This window comes from Eucyclogobius newberryi, unplaced genomic scaffold (assembly GCF_026437365.1).
Source record: "Eucyclogobius newberryi isolate DKJ021-1_F unplaced genomic scaffold, fEucNew1.0.hap1 SCAF_8, whole genome shotgun sequence".
Classification (NCBI taxonomy): domain Eukaryota; kingdom Metazoa; phylum Chordata; class Actinopteri; order Gobiiformes; family Gobiidae; genus Eucyclogobius; species Eucyclogobius newberryi.
The window spans coordinates 35,443,188-35,470,505 of NW_027316500.1; the positions used below are offsets into that span (position 1 = coordinate 35,443,188).

Consider the following 27,318-nt stretch of genomic DNA (forward strand, 5'->3'; position numbering starts at 1 on the left):
CCAGGACTAGACCAGGACTAAACCAGGACTAAACCAGGTCTGAACCAGGACTAAACCAGGACTAAACCAGGCCTAAACCAGGACTAAACCAGGTCTGAACCAGGACTAAACCAGGACTAAACCAGGACTAAACCAGGACTAAACCAGGTCTGAACCAGGACTAAACCAGGACTAAACCAGGACTAAACTAGGACTAAACCAGGACTAAACCAGGACTAAACAGAGTCTAAACCAGGTCTAAACCAGGACTAAACCAGGACTAAACCAGGCCTAAACCAGGACTAAACCAGGACTAAACCAGGACTAAACCAGGACTAAACCAGGACTAAACCAGGACTAAACCAGGCCTAAACCAGGACTGAACCAGGACTAAACCAGGACTAAACCAGGTCTGAACCAGAACTAAACCAGGACTATACCAGGCCTAAACCAGGACTAAACCAGGACTAAACCAGGCCTAAACCAGGACTAGACCAGGACTAAACCAGGACTAAACCAGGTCTGAACCAGGACTAAACCAGGACTAAACCAGGCCTAAACCAGGACTAAACCAGGACTAAAACAGGACTAAACCAGGACTAAACCAGGACTGAACCAGGACTAAACCAGGACTAAACAGAGTCTAAACCAGGACTAAACCAGGACTAAACAGAGTCTAAACCAGGACTGAACCAGGACTAAACCAGGCCTAAACCACGACTAAACCAGGTCTTAACCAGGACTAAACCAGGACTAAACCAGGCCTAAACCAGGACTAAACCAGGACTAAACCAGGACTAAACAGAGTCTAAACCAGGACTAAACTAGGACTAAACCAGGACTAAACCAGGACTAAACCAGGACTAAACCAGGTCTGAACCAGGACTAAACCAGGTTTAAACCAGGACTAAACCAGGACTAAACCAGGACTAAACAGAGTCTAAACCAGGACTGAACCAGGACTAAACCAGGCCTAAACCAGGACTAAACCAGGACTAAACCAGGCCTAAACCAGGACTGAACCAGGACTAAACCAGGACTAAACCAGGTCTGAACCAGGACTAAACCAGGACTAAACCAGGACTAAACCAGGACTAAACCAGGTCTGAACCAGGACTAAACCAGGACTAAACCAGGCCTAAACCAGGACTAAACCAGGACTAAACCAGGACTAAACCAGGACTAAACCAGGTCTGAACAAGGACTAAACCAGGACTAAACCAGGTTTAAACCAGGACTAAACCAGGCCTAAACCGGGAATAAACCAGGACTAAACCAGGACTAAACCAGGCCTAAACCAGGTCTAAACCAGGACTAAACCAGGACTAAACCAGGACTAAACCAGGCCTAAACCAGGACTGAACCAGGACTAAACCAGGACAAAACCAGGACTAGACCAGGACTAAACCAGGACTAAACCAGGTCTGAACCAGGACTAAACCAGGACTAAACCAGGTCTGAACCAGGACTAAACCAGGACTAAACCAGGTCTGAACCAGGACTAAACCAGGACTAAACAAAGTCTAAACCAGGTCTGGACCAGGACTAAACCAGGACTAAACAAAGTCTAAACCAGGCCTAAACCAGGACTAAACCAGGACTAAACCAGGACTAAACCAGGACTAAACCAGGACTAAAACAGGACTAAACCAGGACTAAACCAGGACTGAACCAGGACTAAACCAGGACTAAACAGAGTCTAAACCAGGACTAAACCAGGACTAAACAGAGTCTAAACCAGGACTGAACCAGGACTAAACCAGGACTAAACAGAGTCTAAACCAGGACTAAACTAGGACTAAACCAGGACTAAACCAGGACTAAACCAGGACTAAACCAGGTCTGAACCAGGACTAAACCAGGTTTAAACCAGGACTAAACCAGGACTAAACCAGGACTAAACAGAGTCTAAACCAGGACTGAACCAGGACTAAACCAGGCCTAAACCAGGACTAAACAAGGACTAAACCAGGACTAAACCAGGTCTGAACCAGGACTAAACCAGGTTTAAACCAGGACTAAACCAGGACTAAACCAGGACTAAACAGAGTCTAAACCAGGACTGAACCAGGACTAAACCAGGACTAAACCAGGACTAAACCAGGCCTAAACCAGGACTGAACCAGGACTAAACCAGGACTAAACCAGGTCTGAACCAGGACTAAACCAGGACTAAACCAGGACTAAACCAGGTCTGAACAAGGACTAAACCAGGACTAAACCAGGACTAAACCAGGACTAAACCAGGACTAAACCAGGTCTGAACAAGGACTAAACCAGGACTAAACCAGGTTTAAACCATGCCTAAACCAGGACTAAACCAGGCCTAAACCGGGAATAAACCAGGACTAAACCAGGACTAAACCAGGCCTAAACCAGGTCTAAACCAGGACTAAACCAGGACTAAACCAGGACTAAACCAGGACTAGACCAGGACTAAACCAGGACTAAACCAGGTCTGAACCAGGACTAAACCAGGACTAAACCAGGACTAAACCAGGTCTGAACCAGGACTAAACCAGGACTAAACCAGGACTAAACAAAGTCTAAACCAGGTCTGGACCAGGACTAAACCAGGACTAAACAAAGTCTAAACCAGGCCTAAACCAGGACTAAACCAGGACTAAACCAGGACTAAACCAGGTTTTAACCAGGACTAAACCAGGACTAAACCAGGACTAAAACAGGACTAAACCAGGACTAAACCAGGACTGAACCAGGACTAAACCAGGACTAAACAGAGTCTAAACCAGGACTAAACCAGGACTAAACAGAGTCTAAACCAGGACTAAACCAGGACTAAACCAGGACTAAAACAGGCCTAAACCAGGACTAAACCAGGTCTGAACCAGGACTAAACCAGGACTAAACCAGGTCTGAACCAGGACTAAACCAGGACTAAACCAGGTCTGAACCAGGACTAAACCAGGACTAAACCAGGACAAAAACAGGCCTAAACCAGGACTAAACCAGGGCTGAACCAGGACTAAATCAGGACTAAACCAGGTCTGAACCAGGACTAAACCAGGACTAAACCAGGTCTGAACCAGGACTAAACCAGGACTAAACCAGGTCTGAACCAGGAATAAACCAGGACTAAACCAGGTCTGAACCAGGACTAAACCAGGACTAAACCAGGGCTGAACCAGGACTAAACCAGGACTAAACAAAGTCTAAACCAGGACTGAACCAGGACTAAACCAGGACTAAACAGAGGCTAAACCAGGACTAAACCAGGACTAAACCAGCACTGAACCAGGACTAAACAGAGTCTAAACCAGGACTAAACCAGGTCTAAACCAGGACTAAACCAGGACTAAACCAGGCCTAAACCAGGACTAAACCAGGACTAAACCAGGTCTGAACCAGGACTAAACAGAGTCTAAACCAGGACTAAACCAGGACTAAACCAGGTTTAAACCAGGACTAAACCAGGACTAAACCAGGCCTAAACCAGGCCTAAACCAGGACTAAACCAGGACTAAACAGAGTCTAAACCAGGACTAAACCAGGACTAAACCAGGTCTGAACCAGGACTAAACCAGGACTAAACCAGGGCTGAACCAGGACTAAACCAGGACTAAACAGAGTCTAAACCAGGACTAAACCAGGACTAAACCAGGACTAAACAGAGTCTAAACCAGGACTAAACCAGGACTAAACCAGCACTGAACCAGGACTAAACCAGGCCTAAGCCAGGACTGAACCAGGACTAAACCAGGACTAAACCAGGACTAAACCAGGTCTGAACCAGGACTAAACCAGGACTAAACCAGGACTAAACCAGGACTAAACCAGGTCTGAACCAGGACTAAACCAGGACTAAACCAGGACTAAACCAGGACTAAACCAGGTCTGAACCAGGACTAAACCAGGACTAAACCAGGACTAAACTAGGACTAAACCAGGACTAAACCAGGACTAAACCAGGTCTGAACCAGGAATAAACCAGGACTAAACCAGGTTTAAACCAGGACTGAACCAGGACTAAACCAGGACTAAACAGAGTCTAAACCAGGACTAAACCAGGACTAAACCAGGCCTAAACCAGGACTAAACCAGGACTAAACCAGGTCTGAACCAGGACTAAACCAGGACTAAACCAGGTTTAAACCAGGCCTAAACCAGGACTAAACCAGGCCTAAACCAGGACTAAACCAGGACTAAACCAGGACTAAACAAGGACTAAACCAGGACTGAACCAGGTCTAAACCAGGACTAAACCAGGACTAAACAGAGTCTAAACCAGGACTAAACCAGGACTAAACCAGGTTCAAACCAGGACTAAACCAGGACTAAACAGAGTCTGAACCAGGACTAAACCAGGACTAAACAAAGTCTAAACCAGGTCTGGACCAGGGCTAAACCAGGACTAAACCAGGACTAAACCAGCACTGAACCAGGACTAAACCAGGACTAAACCAGGACTGAACCAGGACTAAACCAGGCCTAAACCAGGACTAAACCAGGACTGAACCAGGACTAAACCAGGACTAAACCAGCACTGAACCAGGACTGAACCAGGACTAAACCAGGACTAAACCAGGACTAGATCAGGACTAAACCAGGACTAAACCAGGACTGAACCAGGACTAAACCAGGACTAAACCAGGACTAGACCAGGACTAAACCAGGACTAAACCAGGTCTGAACCAGGACTAAACCAGGACTAAACCAGGCCTAAACCAGGACTAAACCAGGTCTGAACCAGGACTAAACCAGGACTAAACCAGGACTAAACCAGGACTAAACCAGGTCTGAACCAGGACTAAACCAGGACTAAACCAGGACTAAACTAGGACTAAACCAGGACTAAACCAGGACTAAACCAGGACTAAACTAGGACTGAACCAGGACTAAACCAGGACTAAACAGAGTCTAAACCAGGACTAAACCAGGTCTAAACCAGGACTAAACCAGGACTAAACCAGGTTTAAACCAGGACTAAACCAGGACTAAACCAGGCCTAAACCAGGCCTAAACCAGGACTAAACCAGGACTAAACAGAGTCTAAACCAGGACTAAACCAGGACTAAACCAGGTCTGAACCAGGACTAAACCAGGACTAAACCAGGGCTGAACCAGGACTAAACCAGGACTAAACAGAGTCTAAACCAGGACTAAACCAGGACTAAACCAGGACTAAACAGAGTCTAAACCAGGACTAAACCAGGACTGAACCAGGACTAAACCAGGACTAAACCAGGACTAAACCAGGTCTGAACCAGGACTAAACCAGGACTAAACCAGGACTAAACCAGGACTAAACCAGGTCTGAACCAGGACTAAACCAGGTCTGAACCAGGACTAAACCAGGACTAAACCAGGACTAAACCAGGTCTGAACCAGGACTAAACCAGGTCTGAACCAGGACTAAACCAGGCCTAAGCCAGGACTGAACCAGGACTAAACTAGGACTAAACCAGGACTAAACCAGGACTAAACCAGGACTGAACCAGGACTAAACCAGGACTAAACCAGGACTAAACCAGGACTAAACCAGGTTTAAACCAGGACTAAACCAGGACTAAACCAGGCCTAAACCAGGACTAAACCAGGACTAAACCAGGACTAAACAAGGACTAAACCAGGACTGAACCAGGTCTAAACCAGGACTAAACCAGGACTAAACAGAGTCTAAACCAGGACTAAACCAGGACTAAACCAGGTTCAAACCAGGACTAAACCAGGACTAAACAGAGTCTAAACCAGGACTAAACCAGGACTAAACCAGGCCTAAACCAGGACTAAACCAGGACTAAACCAGGTCTGAACCAGGACTAAACCAGGACTAAACCAGGTTTAAACCAGGACTAAACCAGGACTAAACCAGGCCTAAACCAGGACTAAACCAGGACTAAACCAGGACTAAACAAGGACTAAACCAGGACTGAACCAGGTCTAAACCAGGACTAAACCAGGACTAAACAGAGTCTAAACCAGGACTAAACCAGGACTAAACCAGGTTCAAACCAGGACTAAACCAGGACTAAACAGAGTCTAAACCAGGACTAAACCAGGACTAAACAAAGTCTAAACCAGGTCTGGACCAGGACTAAACCAGGACTAAACAAGGACTAACCAGGACTAAACCAGGACTAAACCAGGACTAAACCAGGCCTAAACCAGGGCTAAACCAGGACTAAACCAGGACTAAACCAGGACTAAACCAGGACTAAACAGAGTCTAAACCAGGAATAAACCAGGACTAAACCAGGCCTAAGCCAGGACTGAACCAGGACTAAACCAGGACTAAACCAGGACTAGACCAGGACTAAACCAGGACTAAACCAGGTCTGAACCAGGACTAAACCAGGACTAAACCAGGACTAAACCAGGACTAAACCAGGCCTAAACCAGGCCTAAACCAGGACTTAACCAGGACTAAACCAGGACTAAACCAGGCCTAAACAGAGTCTAAACTAGGACTAAACCAGGACTAAACCAGGACTAAACCAGGACTAAACCAGGCCTAAACCAGGCCTAAACCAGGACTAAACCAGGACTAAACCAGGACTAAACCAGGACTAAACCAGGACTAAACCAGGCCTAAACCAGGACTGAACCAAGACTAAACCAGGACTAAACCAGGTCTGAACCAGGACTAAACCAGGACTAAACCAGGACTAAACCAGGACTAAACCAGGTTTAAACCAGGACTAAACCAGGATTAAACCAGGACTAAACCAGGCCTAAACCAGGACTGAACCAGGACTAAACCAGGCCTAAACCAGGACTGAACCAGGACTAAACCAGGACTAAACCAGGACTAGACCAGGACTAAACCAGGACTAAACCAGGACTAAACCAGGACTAAACCAGGCCTAAACCAGGTCTGAACCAGGCCTAAACCAGGACTTAACCAGGACTAAACCAGGACTAAACCAGGACTAAACCAGGTCTGAACCAGGACTAAACCAGGCCTAAACCAGGACTGAACCAAGACTAAACCAGGACTAAACCAGGTCTGAACCAGGACTAAACCAGGACTAAACCAGGACTAAACCAGGTCTAAACCAGGACTAAACCAGGACTAAACCAGGACTAAACCAGGTCTGAACAAGGACTAAACCAGGACTAAACCAGGACTAAACCAGGACTAAACCAGGACTAAACCAGGTCTGAACCAGGACTAAACCAGGACTAAACCAGGTTTAAACCAGGACTAAACCAGGACTAAACCAGGCCTAAACCAGGACTAAACCAGGACTAAACCAGGACTAAACAAGGACTAAACCAGGACTGAACCAGGTCTAAACCAGGACTAAACCAGGACTAAACAGAGTCTAAACCAGGACTAAACCAGGACTAAACCAGGTTCAAACCAGGACTAAACCAGGACTAAACAGAGTCTAAACCAGGACTAAACCAGGACTAAACAAAGTCTAAACCAGGTCTGGACCAGGACTAAACCAGGACTAAACAAGGACTAACCAGGACTAAACCAGGACTAAACCAGGACTAAACCAGGCCTAAACCAGGGCTAAACCAGGACTAAACCAGGACTAAACCAGGACTAAACCAGGACTAAACAGAGTCTAAACCAGGAATAAACCAGGACTAAACCAGGCCTAAGCCAGGACTGAACCAGGACTAAACCAGGACTAAACCAGGACTAGACCAGGACTAAACCAGGACTAAACCAGGTCTGAACCAGGACTAAACCAGGACTAAACCAGGACTAAACCAGGACTAAACCAGGCCTAAACCAGGCCTAAACCAGGACTTAACCAGGACTAAACCAGGACTAAACCAGGCCTAAACAGAGTCTAAACTAGGACTAAACCAGGACTGAACCAGGACTAAACAAAGTCTAAACCAGGACTAAACCAGGTCTGAACCAGGCCTAAACCAGGACTAAACCAGGACTAAACCAGGACTAAACCAGGACTAAACCAGGACTAAACCAGGCCTAAACCAGGACTGAACCAAGACTAAACCAGGACTAAACCAGGTCTGAACCAGGACTAAACCAGGACTAAACCAGGACTAAACCAGGACTAAACCAGGTTTAAACCAGGACTAAACCAGGATTAAACCAGGACTAAACCAGGCCTAAACCAGGACTGAACCAGGACTAAACCAGGCCTAAACCAGGACTGAACCAGGACTAAACCAGGACTAAACCAGGACTAGACCAGGACTAAACCAGGACTAAACCAGGACTAAACCAGGACTAAACCAGGCCTAAACCAGGTCTGAACCAGGCCTAAACCAGGACTTAACCAGGACTAAACCAGGACTAAACCAGGACTAAACCAGGACTAAACAGAGTCTAAACCAGGACTGAACCAGGACTAAACCAGGCCTAAACCAGGACTGAACCAAGACTAAACCAGGACTAAACCAGGTCTGAACCAGGACTAAACCAGGACTAAACCAGGACTAAACCAGGTCTGAACAAGGACTAAACCAGGACTAAACCAGGACTAAACCAGGACTAAACCAGGACTAAACCAGGTCTGAACAAGGACTAAACCAGGACTAAACCAGGTTTAAACCATGCCTAAACCAGGACTAAACCAGGCCTAAACCGGGAATAAACCAGGACTAAACCAGGACTAAACCAGGCCTAAACCAGGTCTGAACAAGGACTAAACCAGGACTAAACCAGGACTAAACCAGGACTAAACCAGGACTAAACCAGGTCTGAACAAGGACTAAACCAGGACTAAACCAGGCCTAAACCGGGAATAAACCAGGACTAAACCAGGACTAAACCAGGCCTAAACCAGGTCTAAACCAGGACTAAACCAGGACTAAACCAGGACTAAACCAGGACTAGACCAGGACTAAACCAGGACTAAACCAGGTCTGAACCAGGACTAAACCAGGACTAAACCAGGTCTGAACCAGGACTAAACCAGGACTAAACCAGGACTAAACAAAGTCTAAACCAGGTCTGGACCAGGACTAAACCAGGACTAAACAAAGTCTAAACCAGGCCTAAACCAGGACTAAACCAGGACTAAACCAGGACTAAACCAGGTTTTAACCAGGACTAAACCAGGACTAAACCAGGCCTAAACCAGGACTAAACCAGGACTAAAACAGGACTAAACCAGGACTAAACCAGGACTGAACCAGGACTAAACCAGGACTAAACAGAGTCTAAACCAGGACTAAACCAGGACTAAACAGAGTCTAAACCAGGACTAAACCAGGACTAAACCAGGACTAAAACAGGCCTAAACCAGGACTAAACCAGGTCTGAACCAGGACTAAACCAGGACTAAACCAGGTCTGAACCAGGACTAAACCAGGACTAAACCAGGTCTGAACCAGGACTAAACCAGGACTAAACCAGGACAAAAACAGGCCTAAACCAGGACTAAACCAGGGCTGAACCAGGACTAAATCAGGACTAAACCAGGTCTGAACCAGGACTAAACCAGGACTAAACCAGGTCTGAACCAGGACTAAACCAGGACTAAACCAGGTCTGAACCAGGAATAAACCAGGACTAAACCAGGTCTGAACCAGGACTAAACCAGGACTAAACCAGGGCTGAACCAGGACTAAACCAGGACTAAACAAAGTCTAAACCAGGACTGAACCAGGACTAAACCAGGACTAAACAGAGGCTAAACCAGGACTAAACCAGGACTAAACCAGCACTGAACCAGGACTAAACAGAGTCTAAACCAGGACTAACCCAGGTCTAAACCAGGACTAAACCAGGACTAAACCAGGCCTAAACCAGGACTAAACCCGGTCTAAACCAGGTCTGAACCAGGACTAAACAGAGTCTAAACCAGGACTAAACCAGGACTAAACCAGGTTTAAACCAGGACTAAACCAGGACTAAACCAGGCCTAAACCAGGCCTAAACCAGGACTAAACCAGGACTAAACAGAGTCTAAACCAGGACTAAACCAGGACTAAACCAGGTCTGAACCAGGACTAAACCAGGACTAAACCAGGGCTGAACCAGGACTAAACCAGGACTAAACAGAGTCTAAACCAGGACTAAACCAGGACTAAACCAGGACTAAACAGAGTCTAAACCAGGACTAAACCAGGACTAAACCAGCACTGAACCAGGACTAAACCAGGCCTAAGCCAGGACTGAACCAGGACTAAACCAGGACTAAACCAGGACTAAACCAGGTCTGAACCAGGACAAAACCAGGACTAAACCAGGACTAAACCAGGACTAAACCAGGTCTGAACCAGGACTAAACCAGGACTAAACCAGGACTAAACCAGGACTAAACCAGGTCTGAACCAGGACTAAACCAGGACTAAACCAGGACTAAACTAGGACTAAACCAGGACTAAACCAGGACTAAACCAGGTCTGAACCAGGACTAAACCAGGACTAAACCAGGTTTAAACCAGGACTGAACCAGGACTAAACCAGGACTAAACAGAGTCTAAACCAGGACTAAACCAGGACTAAACCAGGCCTAAACCAGGACTAAACCAGGACTAAACCAGGTCTGAACCAGGACTAAACCAGGACTAAACCAGGTTTAAACCAGGCCTAAACCAGGACTAAACCAGGCCTAAACCAGGACTAAACCAGGACTAAACCAGGACTAAACAAGGACTAAACCAGGACTGAACCAGGTCTAAACCAGGACTAAACCAGGACTAAACAGAGTCTAAACCAGGACTAAACCAGGACTAAACCAGGTTCAAACCAGGACTAAACCAGGACTAAACAGAGTCTAAACCAGGACTAAACCAGGACTAAACAGAGTCTGAACCAGGACTAAACCAGGACTAAACAAAGTCTAAACCAGGTCTGGACCAGGGCTAAACCAGGACTAAACCAGGACTAAACCAGCACTGAACCAGGACTAAACCAGGACTAAACCAGGACTGAACCAGGACTAAACCAGGCCTAAGCCAGGACTGAACCAGGACTAAACCAGGACTAAACCAGGACTAGATCAGGACTAAACCAGGACTAAACCAGGACTGAACCAGGACTAAACCAGGACTAAACCAGGACTAGACCAGGACTAAACCAGGACTAAACCAGGTCTGAACCAGGACTAAACCAGGACTAAACCAGGCCTAAACCAGGACTAAACCAGGTCTGAACCAGGACTAAACCAGGACTAAACCAGGACTAAACCAGGACTAAACCAGGTCTGAACCAGGACTAAACCAGGACTAAACCAGGACTAAACTAGGACTAAACCAGGACTAAACCAGGACTAAACCAGGACTAAACTAGGACTGAACCAGGACTAAACCAGGACTAAACAGAGTCTAAACCAGGACTAAACCAGGTCTAAACCAGGACTAAACCAGGACTAAACCAGGCCTAAACCAGGCCTAAACCAGGACTAAACCAGGACTAAACAGAGTCTAAACCAGGACTAAACCAGGACTAAACCAGGTCTGAACCAGGACTAAACCAGGACTAAACCAGGGCTGAACCAGGACTAAACCAGGACTAAACAGAGTCTAAACCAGGACTAAACCAGGACTAAACCAGGACTAAACAGAGTCTAAACCAGGACTAAACCAGGACTAAACCAGCACTGAACCAGGACTAAACCAGGCCTAAGCCAGGACTGAACCAGGACTAAACCAGGACTAAACCAGGACTAAACCAGGTCTGAACCAGGACTAAACCAGGACTAAACCAGGACTAAACCAGGACTAAACCAGGTCTGAACCAGGACTAAACCAGGTCTGAACCAGGACTAAACCAGGACTAAACCAGGACTAAACCAGGTCTGAACCAGGACTAAACCAGGTCTGAACCAGGACTAAACTAGGACTAAACCAGGACTAAACCAGGTCTGAACCAGGACTAAACCAGGACTAAACCAGGTTTAAACCAGGACTGAACCAGGACTAAACCAGGACTAAACAGAGTCTAAACCAGGACTAAACCAGGACTAAACCAGGCCTAAACCAGGACTAAACCAGGACTAAACCAGGTCTGAACCAGGACTAAACCAGGACTAAACCAGGTTTAAACCAGGACTAAACCAGGACTAAACCAGGCCTAAACCAGGACTAAACCAGGACTAAACCAGGACTAAACAAGGACTAAACCAGGACTGAACCAGGTCTAAACCAGGACTAAACCAGGACTAAACAGAGTCTAAACCAGGACTAAACCAGGACTAAACCAGGTTCAAACCAGGACTAAACCAGGACTAAACAGAGTCTAAACCAGGACTAAACCAGGACTAAACAAAGTCTAAACCAGGTCTGGACCAGGACTAAACCAGGACTAAACAAGGACTAACCAGGACTAAACCAGGACTAAACCAGGACTAAACCAGGCCTAAACCAGGGCTAAACCAGGACTAAACCAGGACTAAACCAGGACTAAACCAGGACTAAACAGAGTCTAAACCAGGAATAAACCAGGACTAAACCAGGCCTAAGCCAGGACTGAACCAGGACTAAACCAGGACTAAACCAGGACTAGACCAGGACTAAACCAGGACTAAACCAGGTCTGAACCAGGACTAAACCAGGACTAAACCAGGACTAAACCAGGACTAAACCAGGCCTAAACCAGGCCTAAACCAGGACTTAACCAGGACTAAACCAGGACTAAACCAGGCCTAAACAGAGTCTAAACTAGGACTAAACCAGGACTGAACCAGGACTAAACAAAGTCTAAACCAGGACTAAACCAGGTCTGAACCAGGCCTAAACCAGGACTAAACCAGGACTAAACCAGGACTAAACCAGGACTAAACCAGGACTAAACCAGGCCTAAACCAGGACTGAACCAAGACTAAACCAGGACTAAACCAGGTCTGAACCAGGACTAAACCAGGACTAAACCAGGACTAAACCAGGACTAAACCAGGTTTAAACCAGGACTAAACCAGGATTAAACCAGGACTAAACCAGGCCTAAACCAGGACTGAACCAGGACTAAACCAGGCCTAAACCAGGACTGAACCAGGACTAAACCAGGACTAAACCAGGACTAGACCAGGACTAAACCAGGACTAAACCAGGACTAAACCAGGACTAAACCAGGCCTAAACCAGGTCTGAACCAGGCCTAAACCAGGACTTAACCAGGACTAAACCAGGACTAAACCAGGACTAAACCAGGACTAAACAGAGTCTAAACCAGGACTAAACCAGGACTAAACCAGGTTTAAACCAGGACTAAACCAGGACTAAACCAGGCCTAAACCAGGCCTAAACCAGGACTAAACCAGGACTAAACAGAGTCTAAACCAGGACTAAACCAGGACTAAACCAGGTCTGAACCAGGACTAAACCAGGACTAAACCAGGGCTGAACCAGGACTAAACCAGGACTAAACAGAGTCTAAACCAGGACTAAACCAGGACTAAACCAGGACTAAACAAAGTCTAAACCAGGACTGAACCAGGACTAAACCAGGACTAAACCAGGACTAAACCAGGACTAAACCAGGTCTGAACCAGGACTAAACCAGGACTAAACAAAGTCTAAACCAGGACTAAACCAGGCCTAAACCGGGACTAAACCAGGACTAAACCAGGTCTGAACCAGGACTAAACCAGGACTAAACAAAGTCTAAACCAGGTCTAAACCAGGACTAAACCAGGACTAAACCAGGACTAAACCAGGTCTGAACCAGGACTAAACCAGGACTAAACCAGGTTTAAACCAGGACTAAACCAGGACTAAACCAGGCCTAAACCAGGACTAAACCAGGACTAAACCAGGACTAAACCAGGACTAAACAGAGTCTAAACCAGGACTAAACCAGGACTAAACCAGGTTTGAACCAGGACTAAACCAGGACTAAACAGAGTCTAAACCAGGACTAAACCAGGACTAAACCAGGACTAAACCAGGACTAAACCAGGTCTGAACCAGGACTAAACCAGGACTAAACCAGGGCTGAACCAGGACTAAACCAGGACTAAACCAGGACTAAACAAAGTCTAAACGAGGACTAAACCAGGTCTAAACCAGGACTAAACCAGGACTAAACCAGGCCTAAACCAGGACTAAACCAGGTCTGAACCAGGACTAAACCAGGACTAAACCAGGACTAAACCAGGACTGAACCAGGACTAAACAAGGACCAGACCAGGACTAAACCAGGACTAAACCAGGACTAAACCAGAACTAAACCAGGACTAAACCAGGTCTAAACCAGGACTAAACCAGGACTAAACCAGGTTTAAACCAGGACTAAACCAGGCCTAAACCAGGACTAAACCAGGACTAAACCAGGACTAAACAGAGTCTAAACCAGGACTAAACTAGGACTAAACCAGGACTAAACCAGGACTAAACCAGGTCTGAACCAGGACTAAACCAGGACTAAACCAGGTTTAAACCAGGACTAAACCAGGACTAAACCAGGACTTAACCAGGACTAAACCAGGACTAAACCAGGTCCAAACCATGACTAAACCAGGACTAAACCAGGACTAAACCAGGTCTAAACCAGGACTAAACCAGGACTAAACCAGGCCTAAACCAGGTCTAAACCAGGTCGAAACCAGGACTAAACCAGGACTAAACCAGGTCTAAACCAGGACTAAACCAGGTCTAAACCAGGACTAAACCAGGACTAAACCAGGCCTAAACCAGGTCTAAACCAGGTCGAAACCAGGACTAAACCAGGACTAAACCAGGTCTAAACCAGGACTAGACCAGGACTAAACCAGGACTAAACCAGGTCTAAACAAAGTCTAAACCAGGACTGAACCAGGACTAAACCAGGACTAAACCAGTCCTAAACCAGGACTGAACCAGGACTAAACCAGGACTAAACAAAGTCTAAACCAGGACTGAATCAGGACTAAACCAGGACTGAACCAGGACTAAACCAGGCCTAAACCAGGACTAAACCAGGTTTAAACCAGGACTAAACCAGGACTAAACCAGGACTAAACCAGGCCTAAACCAGGACTAAACCAGGCCTAAACCAGGACTGTACCAGGACTAAACCAGGGCTAAACCAGGACTAAACCAGGACTAAAACAGGTCTAAACCAGGACTAAACCAGGCCTAAACCAGGACTGTACCAGGACTAAACCAGGGCTAAACCAGGCCTAAACCAGGACTAAACCAGGCCTAAACCAGGACTGTACCAGGACTAAACCAGGGCTAAACCAGGACTAAACCAGGACTAAAACAGGTCTAAACCAGGACTAAACCAGGATTAAACCAGGACTAAACCAGGCCTAAACCAGGACTAAACCAGGCCTAAACCAGGACTAAACCAGGACTAAACCAGGGCTAAACCAGGACTAAACCAGGACTAAAACAGGTCTAAACCAGGACTAAACCAGGACTAAACCAGGACTAAACCAGGCCTAAACCAGGACTAAACCAGGACTAAACCAGGACTAAACCAGGTCTAAACCAGGACTAAACAAGGACTAAACCAGGACTAAACGAGGACTAAACCAGGACTAAACCAGGACTAAAACAGGTCTAAACCAGGACTAAACCAGGACTAAACCAGGCCTAAACCAGGACTAAACCAGGACTAAACCAGGACTAAACCAGGTCTAAACCAGGACTAAACAAGGACTAAACCAGGACTAAACGAGGACTAAACCAGGACTAAACCAGGCCTAAACCAGGTCTAAACCAGGACTAAACTAGGAATAAACCAGGTCTAAACCAGGACTAAACCAGGTCTAAACCAGGTCTAAACCAGGCCTAAACCAGGACTAAACCAGGACTAAACCAGGACTAAACAGAGTCTAAACCAGGACTAAACCAGGACTAAACCAGGACTAAACAGAGTCTAAACCAGGACTGAACCAGGACTAAACCAGGACTAAACCAGGACTAAACCAGGACTAAACAGAGTCTAAACCAGGACTGAACCAAGCCTAAACCAGGACTAAACCAGGACTGAACCAGGACTAAACCAGGACTAAACCAGGACTAAACCAGGACTGAACCAGGCCTGAACCGGGACTAAACCAGGACTAAACCAGGACTAAACCAGGACTAAACAGAGTCTAAACCAGGACTAAACCAGGACTAAACCAGGTTTGAACCAGGACTAAACCAGGACTAAACAGAGTCTAAACCAGGACTAAACCAGGACTAAACCAGGACTAAACCAGGACTAAACCAGGTCTGAACCAGGACTAAACCAGGACTAAACCAGGGCTGAACCAGGACTAAACCAGGACTAAACCAGGACTAAACAAAGTCTAAACCAGGACTGAACCAGGACTAAACCAGGTCTAAACAAGGACCAGACCAGGACTAAACCAGGACTAAACCAGGTCTGAACCAGGACTAAACCAGGACTAAACCAGGCCTAAACCAGGACTAAACCAGGTCTGAACCAGGACTAAACCAGGACTAAACCAGGACTAAACCAGGACTAAACCAGGACTAAACAAAGTCTAAACCAGGACTGAACCAGGACTAAACAAGGACCAGACCAGGACTAAACCAGGACTAAACCAGGACTAAACCAGGACTAAACCAGAACTAAACCAGGACTAAACCAGGTCTAAACCAGGACTAAACCAGGACTAAACCAGGTTTAAACCAGGACTAAACCAGGCCTAAACCAGGACTAAACCAGGACTAAACCAGGACTAAACCAGGCCTAAACCAGGACTGAACCAGGACTAAACCAGGACTAAACAGAGTCTAAACCACGACTAAACCAGGTCTGAACCAGGACTAAACCAGGACTAAACCAGGCCTAAACCAGGACTAAACCAGGACTAAACCAGGACTAAACAGAGTCTAAACCAGGACTAAACTAGGACTAAACCAGGACTAAACCAGGACTAAACCAGGTCTGAACCAGGACTAAACCAGGACTAAACCAGGTTTAAACCAGGACTAAACCAGGACTAAACCAGGACTTAACCAGGACTAAACCAGGACTAAACCAGGTCCAAACCATGACTAAACCAGGACTAAACCAGGACTAAACCAGGTCTAAACCAGGACTAAACCAGGACTAAACCAGGGGCTTGACCAGGACTAAACCAGGTCTAAACCAGGACTAAACCAGGTCGAAACCAGGACTAAACCAGGACTAAACCAGGTCTAAACCAGGACTAAACCAGGTCTAAACCAGGACTAAACCAGGACTAAACCAGGCCTAAACCAGGTCTAAACCAGGTCGAAACCAGGACTAAACCAGGACTAAACCAGGTCTAAACCAGGACTAGACCAGGACTAAACCAGGACTAAACCAGGTCTAAACAAAGTCTAAACCAGGACTGAACCAGGACTAAACCAGGACTAAACCAGGACTGAACCAGGACTAAACCAGGCCTAAACCAGGACTAAACGAGGTTTAAACCAGGACTAAACCAGGACTAAACCAGTCCTAAACCAGGACTGAACCAGGACTGAACCTGGGGCTGGACCAGGACTAAACCAGGACTAAACCAGGCCTAAACCAGGACTAAACCAGGACTAAACCAGGACTAAACCAGGGCTAAACCAGGCCTAAACCAGGACTAAACCAGGCCTAAACCAGGACTGAACCAGGACTAAACCAGGGCTAAACCAGGACTAAACCAGGACTAAAACAGGTCTAAACCAGGACTAAACCAGGATTAAACCAGGACTAAACCAGGCCTAAACCAGGACTAAACCAGGCCTAAACCAGGACTAAACCAGGACTAAACCAGGGCTAAACCAGGACTAAACCAGGACTAAAACAGGTCTAAACCAGGACTAAACCAGGACTAAACCAGGACTAAACCAGGCCTAAACCAGGACTAAACCAGGACTAAACCAGGACTAAACCAGGTCTAAACCAGGACTAAACAAGGACTAAACCAGGACTAAACGAGGACTAAACCAGGACTAAACCAGGACTAAAACAGGTCTAAACCAGGACTAAACCAGGACTAAACCAGGACTAAACCAGGACTAAACCAGGCCTAAACCAGGACTAAACCAGGACTAAACCAGGACTAAACCAGGTCTAAACCAGGACTAAACAAGGACTAAACCAGGACTAAACGAGGACTAAACCAGGACTAAACCAGGACTAAAACAGGTCTAAACCAGGCCTAAACCAGGACTAAACCAGGACTAAACCAGGACTAAACCAAGCCTAAACCAGGTCTAAACCAGGTCGAAACCAGGACTAAACCAGGACTAAACCAGGTCTAAATCAGGACTAAACCAGGACTAAACCAGGACTAAACCAGGCCTAAACCAGGACTAAACCAGGACTAAACCAGGTCTAAACCAGGACTAAACCAGGACTAAACCAGGACTAAACCAGGTCGAAACCAGGACTAAACCAGGTCTAAACCAGGCCTAAACCAGGTCTAAACCAGGACTAAACTAGGAATAAACCAGGTCTAAACCAGGACTAAACCAGGTCTAAACCAGGTCTAAACCAGGCCTAAACCAGGACTAAACCAGGACTAAACCAGGACTAAACAGAGTCTAAACCAGGACTAAACCAGGACTAAACCAGGACTAAACAGAGTCTAAACCAGGACTGAACCAAGCCTAAACCAGGACTAAACCAGGACTGAACCAGGACTAAACCAGGACTAAACCAGGACTAAACCAGGACTGAACCAGGCCTGAACCAGGACTAAACCAGGCCTAAACCAGGACTAAACCAGGACTAAACCAGGTCTAAACCAGGACTAAACCAGGTCTAAACCAGGACTAAACCAGGACTAAATCAGGACTAAACAGAGTCTAAACCAGGACTAAACCAGGACTGAACCAGGACTAAACCTGGGGCTGGACCAGGACTAAACCTGGGGCTGGACCAGGACTAAACCAGGACTAAACCAGGACTAAACCAGGTCTAAACGAGGACTAAACCAGGACTAAACCAAGCCTAAACCAGGACTAAACCAGGACTAAACCAGGACTGAACCTGGGGCTGGACCAGGACTAAACCAGGACTAAACCAGGACTAAACCAGGACTAAACCAGGTCTAAACCAGGACTAAACCAGGCCTGAACCAGGACTAAACCAGGCCTAAACCAGGACTAAACCAGGCCTAAACCAGGATTAAACCAGGACTAAATCAGGACTAAACAGAGTCTAAACCAGGACTAAACCAGGTCCAAACCAGGACTAAACCAGGACTAAACCAGGCCTAAACCAGGACTGAACCAGGACTAAACCAGGCCTAAACCAGGACTAAACCAGGACTAAACCAGGACTACACCAGGCCTAAACCAGGACTAAACCAGGACTAAACCAGGACTAAACCAGGACTAAACAGAGTCTAAACCAGGACTAAACCAGGACTAAACCAGGTTTGAACCAGGACTAAACCAGGACTAAACAGAGTCTAAACCAGGACTAAACCAGGACTAAACCAGGACTAAACCAGGACTAAACCAGGTCTGAACCAGGACTAAACCAGGACTAAACCAGGGCTGAACCAGGACTAAACCAGGACTAAACCAGGACTAAACAAAGTCTAAACCAGGACTAAACCAGGTCTAAACAAGGACCAGACCAGGACTAAACCAGGACTAAACCAGGTCTGAACCAGGACTAAACCAGGACTAAACCAGGCCTAAACCAGGACTAAACCAGGTCTGAACCAGGACTAAACCAGGACTAAACCAGGACTAAACCAGGACTAAACCAGGACTAAACAAAGTCTAAACCAGGTCTGAACCAGGACTAAACCAGGACTAAACCAGGACTGAACCAGGACTAAACAAGGACCAGACCAGGACTAAACCAGGACTAAACCAGGACTAAACCAGGACTAAACCAGAACTAAACCAGGACTAAACCAGGTCTAAACCAGGACTAAACCAGGACTAAACCAGGTTTAAACCAGGACTAAACCAGGCCTAAACCAGGACTAAACCAGGACTAAACCAGGACTAAACCAGGCCTAAACCAGGACTGAACCAGGACTAAACCAGGACTAAACAGAGTCTAAACCACGACTAAACCAGGTCTGAACCAGGACTAAACCAGGACTAAACCAGGACTAAACCAGGACTAAACAGAGTCTAAACCAGGACTAAACTAGGACTAAACCAGGACTAAACCAGGACTAAACCAGGTCTGAACCAGGACTAAACCAGGACTAAACCAGGTTTAAACCAGGACTAAACCAGGACTAAACCAGGACTTAACCAGGACTAAACCAGGACTAAACCAGGTCCAAACCATGACTAAACCAGGACTAAACCAGGACTAAACCAGGTCTAAACCAGGTCGAAACCAGGACTAAACCAGGACTAAACCAGGTCTAAACCAGGACTAAACCAGGTCTAAACCAGGACTAAACCAGGACTAAACCAGGCCTAAACCAGGTCTAAACCAGGTCGAAACCAGGACTAAACCAGGACTAAACCAGGTCTAAACCAGGACTAGACCAGGACTAAACCAGGACTAAACCAGGTCTAAACAAAGTCTAAACCAGGACTGAACCAGGACTAAACCAGGACTAAACCAGGACTGAACCAGGACTAAACCAGGCCTAAACCAGGACTAAACCAGGTTTAAACCAGGACTAAACCAGGACTAAACCAGTCCTAAACCAGGACTGAACCAGGACTGAACCTGGGGCTGGACCAGGACTAAACCAGGACTAAACCAGGCCTAAACCAGGACTGAACCAGGACTGAACCTGGGGCTAAACCAGGCCTAAACCAGGACTAAACCAGGCCTAAACCAGGACTGAACCAGGACTAAACCAGGGCTAAACCAGGACTAAACCAGGACTAAAACAGGTCTAAACCAGGACTAAACCAGGATTAAACCAGGACTAAACCAGGCCTAAACCAGGACTAAACCAGGCCTAAACCAGGACTAAACCAGGACTAAACCAGGGCTAAACCAGGACTAAACCAGGACTAAAACAGGTCTAAACCAGGACTAAACCAGGACTAAACCAGGACTAAACCAGGCCTAAACCAGGACTAAACCAGGACTAAACCAGGACTAAACCAGGTCTAAACCAGGACTAAACAAGGACTAAACCAGGACTAAACGAGGACTAAACCAGGACTAAACCAGGACTAAAACAGGTCTAAACCAGGACTAAACCAGGACTAAACCAGGACTAAACCAGGACTAAACCAGGCCTAAACCAGGACTAAACCAGGACTAAACCAGGACTAAACCAGGTCTAAACCAGGACTAAACAAGGACTAAACCAGGACTAAACGAGGACTAAACCAGGACTAAACCAGGACTAAAACAGGTCTAAACCAGGCCTAAACCAGGACTAAACCAGGACTAAACCAGGACTAAACCAAGCCTAAACCAGGTCTAAACCAGGTCGAAACCAGGACTAAACCAGGACTAAACCAGGTCTAAACCAGGACTAAACCAGGACTAAACCAGGACTAAACCAGGCCTAAACCAGGACTAAACCAGGACTAAACCAGGACTAAACCAGGACTTAACCAGGACTAAACCAGGACTAAACCAGGTCTAAACCAGGACTAAACCAGGACTAAACCAGGACTAAACCAGGTCGAAACCAGGACTAAACCAGGTCTAAACCAGGCCTAAACCAGGTCTAAACCAGGACTAAACTAGGAATAAACCAGGTCTAAACCAGGACTAAACCAGGTCTAAACCAGGTCTAAACCAGGCCTAAACCAGGACTAAACCAGGACTAAACCAGGACTAAACAGAGTCTAAACCAGGACTAAACCAGGACTAAACCAGGACTAAACAGAGTCTAAACCAGGACTGAACCAGGACTAAACCAGGACTAAACCAGGACTAAACCAGGACTAAACAGAGTCTAAACCAGGACTGAACCAAGCCTAAACCAGGACTAAACCAGGACTGAACCAGGACTAAACCAGGACTAAACCAGGACTAAACCAGGACTGAACCAGGCCTGAACCAGGACTAAACCAGGCCTAAACCAGGACTAAACCAGGACTAAACCAGGTCTAAACCAGGACTAAACCAGGTCTAAACCAGGACTAAACCAGGACTAAATCAGGACTAAACAGAGTCTAAACCAGGACTAAACCAGGACTGAACCAGGACTAAACCAAGCCTAAACCAGGACTAAACCAGGACTAAACCAGGACTGAACCTGGGGCTGGACCAGGACTAAACCAGGACTAAACCAGGACTAAACCAGGTCTAAACCAGGACTAAACCAGGACTAAACCAAGCCTAAACCAGGACTAAACCAGGACTAAACCAGGACTGAACCTGGGGCTGGACCAGGACTAAACCAGGACTAAACCAGGACTAAACCAGGACTAAACCAGGTCTAAACCAGGACTAAACCAGGCCTGAACCAGGACTAAACCAGGCCTAAACCAGGACTAAACCAGGCCTAAACCAGGATTAAACCAGGACTAAATCAGGACTAAACAGAGTCTAAACCAGGACTAAACCAGGTCCAAACCAGGACTAAACCAGGACTAAACCAGGCCTAAACCAGGACTGAACCAGGACTAAACCAGGCCTAAACCAGGACTAAACCAGGACTAAACCAGGACTACACCAGGCCTAAACCAGGACTAAACCAGGACTAAACCAGGACTACACCAGGTCCAAACCAGGACTAAACCAGGACTAAACCAGGACTACACCAGGTCTGAACCAGGACTAAACCAGGACTAAACCAGGACTAAACCAGGACTAAACCAGGCCTAAACCAGGACTGAACCAGGACTGAACCAGGACTAAACCAGGACTAAACCAGGACTAAACCAGGTCTAAACCAGGAATAAACCAGGACTAAACCAGGACTAAACCAGGTCTGAACCAGGACTAAACCAGGACTAAACCAGGACTAAACAAAGTCTAAACCAGGTCTGGACCAGGACTAAACCAGGACTAAACAAAGTCTAAACCAGGCCTAAACCAGGACTAAACCAGGACTAAACCAGGAATAAACCAGGACTAAACCAGGCTTAAACTGGAGATTAACCAGGACTAGAAAAGAGTAAAAACAGAAAAAACAACTTTACTAAACATAGGCTTAACCAGGTCGGAATCAGGACTAGACCAGACTGGATGGTCTCTGGCTCTGGACCAGCTCCAAACCCGGTCTGGGCCTCACCTGCCGGTCAGGGCCTCACCTGCCGGTCAGGGCCTCACCTGCCGGTCAGGGCCTCACCTGCCGGTCTGGGCCTCACCTGCCGGTCTGGGCCTCACCTGCCGGTCTGGGCCTCACCTGCCGGTCAGCAGCTCGTGCAGCAGAATGCCCAGTGCCCACAGATCCACGGCCGAATCGTGTCCTCGGTTCAGGATGACCTCAGGAGCCACGTACTCCGGGGTCCCACAGAAGGTCCAGGTCTTCCTCCCCGAGACCAGGCGCTTCGCAAAGCCAAAGTCCACCTGCAGGACCAGGAGAGCCCGGGTCAGAACCAGGTCAGAACCGGGTCTAAACCAGGTCTGAACCAGGTCTGAACCAGGACTAAACTAGGTCTAAACCAGGTCTGAACCAGGTCTAAACCAGAAGCAGGACTGTAGTCAGGGATGTGGTCGGGTTTTGATCTTAATCAACCCCTGACCCCTGAGCAGGACTACAGCTCCCATGATCCTTTGTCTGTTTGAGTTGATGTAAATGTAGAAATGCAAAAGTGTCGGACTTCAGCAGCGGTTTGTCGAGCCAAGATGGCCGCCGCATCAGAGCCGTCAACAACAACTGGACAGCTGTAAGGTTCAGTTCACATGTCACATGACTCTACACGTCAAACACTGAAAACATCTACATCATAACATGTGACATAACAGAACTTTTATTGCCACAGATTGTCGTCCTCGTTATTCATTATTATTTCAAATCACTTTTGACGTAGACGAACCGACATGTGCAGTTCACGTTAGTCGCCACATGAGGGCGCATTAAAGGCAGTATTTAATATACTTGGTGCTATAAAAATCTCCATTTTTATCATAAAAACTTAATTGTATAAAATATAAACACTGTCTTCTTCTTCTTCTTCTTCTTACATTCCCGCCAGACTTTATTTTTTAGACTTTATTCCAGCTGGAGCTGAAAAGTGTCTTCTAGTCTGGACCGGATCTGAGTCTGGACCGGATCTGAGTCTGGAGCTTCTCACCAGTTTGAGGAACCCGTCCTGGTCCAGCAGCAGGTTCTCCGGCTTCAGATCTCTGTAGATGATGTTCTTCTGGTGCAAATACTCCAGAGCTTCAAGAACACAACCACAGCAGAACCTCGAGGTCGACTCGTCAAAGAAACTCCTGCAGACAAGAACCAGAAACAGGTCTGAACCAGGTCTGAACAAGGACTAAACCAGGTCTGAACAAGGACTAAACCAGGACTAAACCAGGACTAAACCAGGACTAAACCAGGTCTAAACCAGGTCTAAACCAGGTCTGAACCAGGTCTGAACCAGGTCTGAACAAGGACTAAACCAGGTCTAAACCAGGTCTAAACCAGGTCTAAACCAGGTCTAAACCAGGTCTAAACCAGCTCTAAACCAGATCTAAACCAGGACTAAACCAGGACTAAACCAGGACTAAACCAGGTCTAAACCAGGTCTAAACCAGGTCTAAACCAGATCTAAACCAGGACTAAACCAGGACTAAACCAGGTCTAAACCAGGTCTAAACCAGATCTAAACCAGGACTAAACCAGGACTAAACAGAGTCTAAACCAGGACTGAACCAGGTCTAAACCAGGTCTAAACCAGGTCTAAACCAGGACTAAACCAGGACTAAACCAGGACTAAACCAGGACTAAACCAGGTCTACAGCAGGACTCACGTGTCTCTGAGGACGGTCCACAGTTCTCCTCCCAAACACGCCTCCAGCAGCAGATACACAAACTTCTGATCCCGAAATGTCCGAAAGAACCTTAAACAACAACAAAAGCACTTAAGCAAAAAATACTCTCCAAATGTTCTTTTTTTTTTATTTTCATCTTGTTTTTTTATCTAAAATTTTAAGTCATTATAATTCAACAACATATAAACAAACACGATGAAAAAATAAAGCAAGACGTGAAAGAGAAACAATAGACATCCAGCAAATAATAAAGCAAAAAAAAGTGTCCAAATATAATTTATTTCATTTTACATATGTCCAGTATAATGTCCCATAACAAAATACAGAGTCCTGAGTCCTGAGGCCCAAATACAGAGTACTGAGGCCCAAATACAGAGTCCTGAGGCCCAAATACAGAGTACTGAGGCCCAAATACAGAGTCCTGAGGCCCAAATACAGAGTACTGAGGCCCAAATACAGAGTCCTGAGGCCCAAATACAGAGTACTGAGGCCCAAATACAGAGTCCTGAGGCCCAAATACAGAGTACTGAGGCCCAAATACAGAGTACTGAGGCCCAAATACAGAGTCCTGAGGCCCAAATACAGAGTACTGAGGCCCAAATACAGAGTACTGAGGCCCAAATACAGAGTACTGAGGCCCAAATACAGAGTCCTGAGGCCCAAATACAGAGTCCTGAGGCCCAAATACAGAGTCCTGAGGCCCAAATACAGAGTCCTGAGGCCCAAATACAGAGTCCTAAGGTCCAAATACAGAGTCCTAAGGTCCAAATACAGAGTCCTGAGGCCCAAATACAGAGTCCTGAGGCCCAAATACAGAGTCCTGAGGTCCAAATACAGAGTCCTGAGGCCCAAATACAGAGTCCTGAGGCCCAAATACAGAGTCCTGAGGCCCAAATACAGAGTCCTAAGGTCCAAATACAGAGTCCTGAGGCCCAAATACAGAGTCCTGAGGCCCAAATACAGAGTCCTAAGGTCCAAATACAGAGTCCTGAGGCCCAAATACAGAGTCCTGAGGCCCAAATACAGAGTCCTAAGGTCCAAATACAGAGTACTGAGGCCCAAATACAGTCATGAGGCCCAAATACAGAGTCCTGAGGCCCAAATACAGAGTCCTGAGGCCCAAATACAGAGTCCTGAGGCCCAAATACAGAGTCCTGAGGCCCAAATACAGAGTCCTGAGGCCCAAATACAGAGTACTGAGGCCCAAATACAGAGTCCTGAGGCCCAAATACAGAGTACTGAGGCCCAAATACAGTCATGAGGCCCAAATACAGAGTACTGAGGCCCAAATACAGAGTCCTGAGGCCCAAATACAGAGTCCTGAGGCCCAAATACAGAGTCCTGAGGCCCAAATACAGAGTACTGAGGCCCAAATACAGAGTCCTGAGGCCCAATTACAGAGTCCTGAGGCCCAAATACAGTCATGAGGCCCAAATACAGAGTACTGAGGCCCAAATACAGAGTCCTGAGGCCCAAATACAGAGTCCTGAGGCCCAAATACAGAGTCCTAAGGTCCAAATACAGAGTCCTGAGGCCCAAATACAGAGTCCTGAGGCCCAAATACAGTCCTGAGGCCCAAATACAGAGTCCTGAGGCCCAAATACAGAGTCCTGAGGCCCAAATACAGAGTCCTGAGGCCCAAATACAGAGTCCTAAGGTCCAAATACAGAGTACTGAGGCCCAAATACAGAGTACTGAGGCCCAAATACAGAGTCCTGAGGCCCAAATACAGAGTCCTGAGGCCCAAATACAGTCATGAGGCCCAAATATAGAGTACTGAGGCCCAAATACAGAGTCCTGAGGCCCAAATACAGAGTCCTAAGGTCCAAATACAGAGTACTGAGGCCCAAATACAGTCATGAGGCCCAAATACAGAGTCCTGAGGACCAAATACAGAGTCCTGAGGCCCAAATACAGAGTCCTAAGGTCCAAATACAGAGTACTGAGGCCCAAATACAGTCATGAGGCCCAAATACAGAGTACTGAGGCCCAAATACAGAGTCCTGAGGCCCAAATACAGAGTCCTGAGGCCCAAATACAGTCATGAGGCCCAAATATAGAGTACTGAGGCCCAAATACAGAGTCCTGAGGCCCAAATACAGAGTCCTGAGGACCAAATACAGAGTCTGAGGCCCAAATACAGAGTACTGAGGCCCAAATACAGAGTCCTGAGGCCCAAATACAGAGTCCTAAGGTCCAAATACAGAGTACTGAGGCCCAAATACAGAGTCCTGAGGCCCAAATACAGAGTCCTGAGGCCCAAATACAGAGTCCTGAGGACCAAATACAGAGTCCTAAGGTCCAAATACAGAGTCCTGAGGCCCAAATACAGAGTCACGAGGCCCAAATACAGAGTCCTGAGGCCCAAATACAGAGTCCTGAGGCCCAAATACAGAGTCCTGAGGACCAAATACAGAGTCTGAGGCCCAAATACAGAGTCCTGAGGACCAAATACAGAGTCTGAGGCCCAAATACAGAGTCCTGAGGACCAAATACAGAGTCCTGAGGCCCAAATACAGAGTCCTGAGGACCAAATACAGAGTCCTAAGGTCCAAATACAGAGTCCTGAGGCCCAAATACAGAGTCACGAGGCCCAAATACAGAGTCCTGAGGCCCAAATACAGAGTCACGAGGCCCAAATACAGAGTCCTGAGGCCCAAATACAGAGTCCTGAGGCCCAAATACAGAGTCCTGAGGACCAAATACAGAGTCTGA

General features: G+C 46.8%; 1 protein-coding gene across 1 annotated transcript in view; it reads right to left on the minus strand.

Annotated features, from left to right (window-relative positions):
• prkg2l (protein kinase cGMP-dependent 2, like) overlaps positions 1 to 27,318 on the minus strand; it is a 213,539-nt gene that overhangs the window by 147,401 nt on the left and 38,820 nt on the right. Inside the window, exons 12-14 of the mRNA XM_072436872.1 lie at positions 24,583 to 24,672; positions 23,916 to 24,057; positions 23,024 to 23,187 (exon numbers count right to left, since the gene is read on the minus strand). Of these exons, the coding sequence (XP_072292973.1) occupies positions 23,024 to 23,187; positions 23,916 to 24,057; positions 24,583 to 24,672 (396 nt within the window). The remainder of the gene's footprint in view (positions 1 to 23,023; positions 23,188 to 23,915; positions 24,058 to 24,582; positions 24,673 to 27,318) is intronic.